The sequence below is a fragment of the Tenrec ecaudatus genome, chromosome 4 (genome assembly GCF_050624435.1).
Source record: "Tenrec ecaudatus isolate mTenEca1 chromosome 4, mTenEca1.hap1, whole genome shotgun sequence".
NCBI lineage: Eukaryota > Metazoa > Chordata > Mammalia > Afrosoricida > Tenrecidae > Tenrec > Tenrec ecaudatus.
In genome coordinates, this window is record NC_134533.1 from 67,452,750 (window position 1) to 67,455,662 (window position 2,913).

Below are 2,913 nucleotides of genomic sequence, written 5' to 3' on the forward strand. Positions count from 1 at the left end.
TTTTTTAAATAAAATGATTAATTATGACAAAAATTAATAGAAAATAGATTGAAAGTATATTAGAATTTTTCATGACATTTTGAAGCTACCTCATAGAGGAATGGCTTCAGTTTTATCTTAAATATATTAGGAAGCACAGTCTAAGCAGGCTACACCTTTAGAAATCAAATATAGCCTTTCTATAAACATAAACATTTGACAAATTATTGGAACTTACTATTCAGAAGAAAAATCCGTGCCACCCGCTGGCAGATAACTTTATTTTTTATTCCATAAACAAGTGGGTTGAGTGCCGGTGGCACAAGAAGGTAGATGGTAGATAAAAGAATGTGGGTAGAGGGGACAACATGTCCAAAACGGTGGCTGAAGAATGAGAAGAAAGCAAGGATATAAAACTCAAGAAAGACAAAAATATGAGGCACACACGTGTTAAAGGCTTTGAGTCGAGCCTCCTTTTGGTTTAGAAGAAAAACAGCATGGAAAATCAGGATATAGGATATGATGATAAAAATCATGTCAAAGCCCAGAATTGTGAAACCAACGAACAGGCCACAGATTTTGTTGATTCGAACATCTTCTGCAGCCAACTTGACCACAGCCATGTGCTCACAGTAAGAATGGGCTATAACAGTGGAATGGAAAAGATGCAGTCTTTTGATGAGCGTGGGTAACAGGCCAACCAGTACTGTTGCCCTGATCACCACCACCACCATCATCCACGTGAGGACAGAAGGCGTAAGAACAGACGTGTGTCTCAATGGATCACAGATGGCAACATAGCGGTCCAAGGCCATGGCCAACAAGATGCCAGATTCCATGCCCTGCAAGGCATGAATGAAGAAGAGCTGGACTAAGCAAGCATTAAAGTTCATGGTGCTAGAGTCAAACCAGAAGATGGCCAACATCTTGGGAGCAATGGCTAAGCAAAGCCCTACATCAGTGGCAGCTAGTACTGCCAGGAAAATGTACATGGGCTGATGCAGGCTGCGTTCTGCAGGAATGATGATCAGTAAAATTATGTTTCCCAGGAGAGCAAGCAGGCACACTGCAAAGAAGGGAAACCCAATCCAAAACTGCACATGTTCTAGTCCAGGGATGCCAATCAGAGTCACTGTTCTGGGGTCCAGATAGGAGATGTTGAAGGATGTCATGGAGGTTAGTGACACTTCTTACCAGTGATTCTGATGCCTGCAGCAGGACTTGACTGGGAAGTAGAGAGTCCATAACACCCCCAATCATTCAAATCTGTTAAGTATTCCAGTCATTCAAATCTATTAAGCATTGAAGACACAAGCTCAGTGCTTACGATGTCATTTGGATAGGCAATCCTGAATGTCTAAGTTACATGGCAGGATAGAAGCAAACAGATTTGTGGATTCATTAGTGTCATTTATTTTAGCCAGAAACAGAAGAAAGTTTCTAAATGTCTTACTTAGCTCTGGTGGAAATGGGAAGCAAGGCTCTGAGCATACTGCCTTGTCCACGCACTGTGGGAGGAGGTACCTGGAAAGCTACCATTAGGCTTTTCTTATTTATCTCTAGATGGGAGCCCAATTTCCTTACATTTGGGAATTATCCTGGGGATTTTAAGGTCCCAGAAGAGATTCTTTATCCGTAATCTTGTGTGCATTAGTGCAGAGTCCTATGAGAGATTCCACTATCGAACACACTGCACTAGGTACCAAGGAACGGGTCATTCATCCCTGAGATCTGGAATTGGCTATCAAATTGGACTTGGTCAAGCAGAGTTTGACTCTCTAATCTTCACTCATTCTTTAATCAAAATATGCAAGAGTCTGTTTGTGATAGCACTAAAATTTGTCCTTGGGGGAGATTTGAAGAGCCTATTCTGCTTTCAGAGGTGGCCAGATGTGGTTGATTCTTACACAAACAAATTTTTTTTGTTTTTAAAATTGCATTGTCATTATGGAAAATTGACATAGCAAATGAGTTTTTCAATCAACAAGTAAAATAATGTTTTAGACATTGATTACAATACTCATAATGTAATGGCATTCTTCCTACTATGTTCCTATTTTTACCATTTCTATTTTCCTTCACATTTTATACCTTCCTGCCTTATAACCAGTATTCAGAGGCAAATGCTGCTCTTTTGGTCTCATATAGAGGCCCAAGGAGTGTGAACCTCTCGTGGTATTATTCTCATCACAGGCCTATTGGGATTGTGTTCAGTTTCAGCCCTAAGGATTGTCTGAGAACTATAATGTTTGGTTTTCCACCAGTTCCTATCAGACCAATAAGGATGTTATTTTTTTAATTTTTTTATTTTTCCCACACTTCTCCCATTCACTGCAGACCTCCAAAATGACCATAACAGAGAGCTGTCAGTGAAAGCCAGGTGTCATCTAATTCATTTGATCTTGAGGTCATTGTGTCTTGGATTTGTTTAGCCCATTGTTTCTTTGTAATAAGGATTCCTTGTATCCCTTATTATCTTAATTCTTCTTTGCTCTGGATCGGGTGAAATCAATAATGTCTCTTTAGAATGAAAAGGCCATTAGCTTGAAGAGCGATATGTTGAGTTGATAGTGTCAGGATTTTGTCTTACTTGGGTCAAAAGATCCAAGAGATCAAAAAGCCTGTCAAATTAGGTAAGTCTGCTGCACAAGACCTCTGTAAAGCATTGAAAAGCAAAGATGGTGCTTTATGGACTATAGTGCACCTGACCCAAGTCATGGTATTTTAATTGCCTCATATGCACGTGAAAGTTGGACCTTGAATAAGGAAGACTAAGAAGAGCTGATGCATTTGAATTGTGGTGCTGAAGAAGAATATTATCATTACTATGGACTGCCAAAAGGACAAATTAATTTGTCTTGGAAAAAGTATGTCCTGAGTGCTCCTTAGAGGTAGGGATGTTGAAATTTCCTCTTACATACTGTTGTAGTTACA

General features: G+C 39.7%; 1 protein-coding gene across 1 annotated transcript; it reads right to left on the reverse strand.

Annotated features, from left to right (window-relative positions):
• Positions 1-203: 203 nt before the first annotated feature.
• LOC142446862 (olfactory receptor 52A1-like) lies at positions 204-1,151 on the reverse strand. Its single transcript, XM_075548597.1, has one exon. It carries the CDS (start codon positions 1,149-1,151, stop codon positions 204-206), a length of 948 nt encoding a protein of 315 aa, XP_075404712.1.
• Between the last annotated feature and the right edge of the window lie 1,762 nt (positions 1,152-2,913).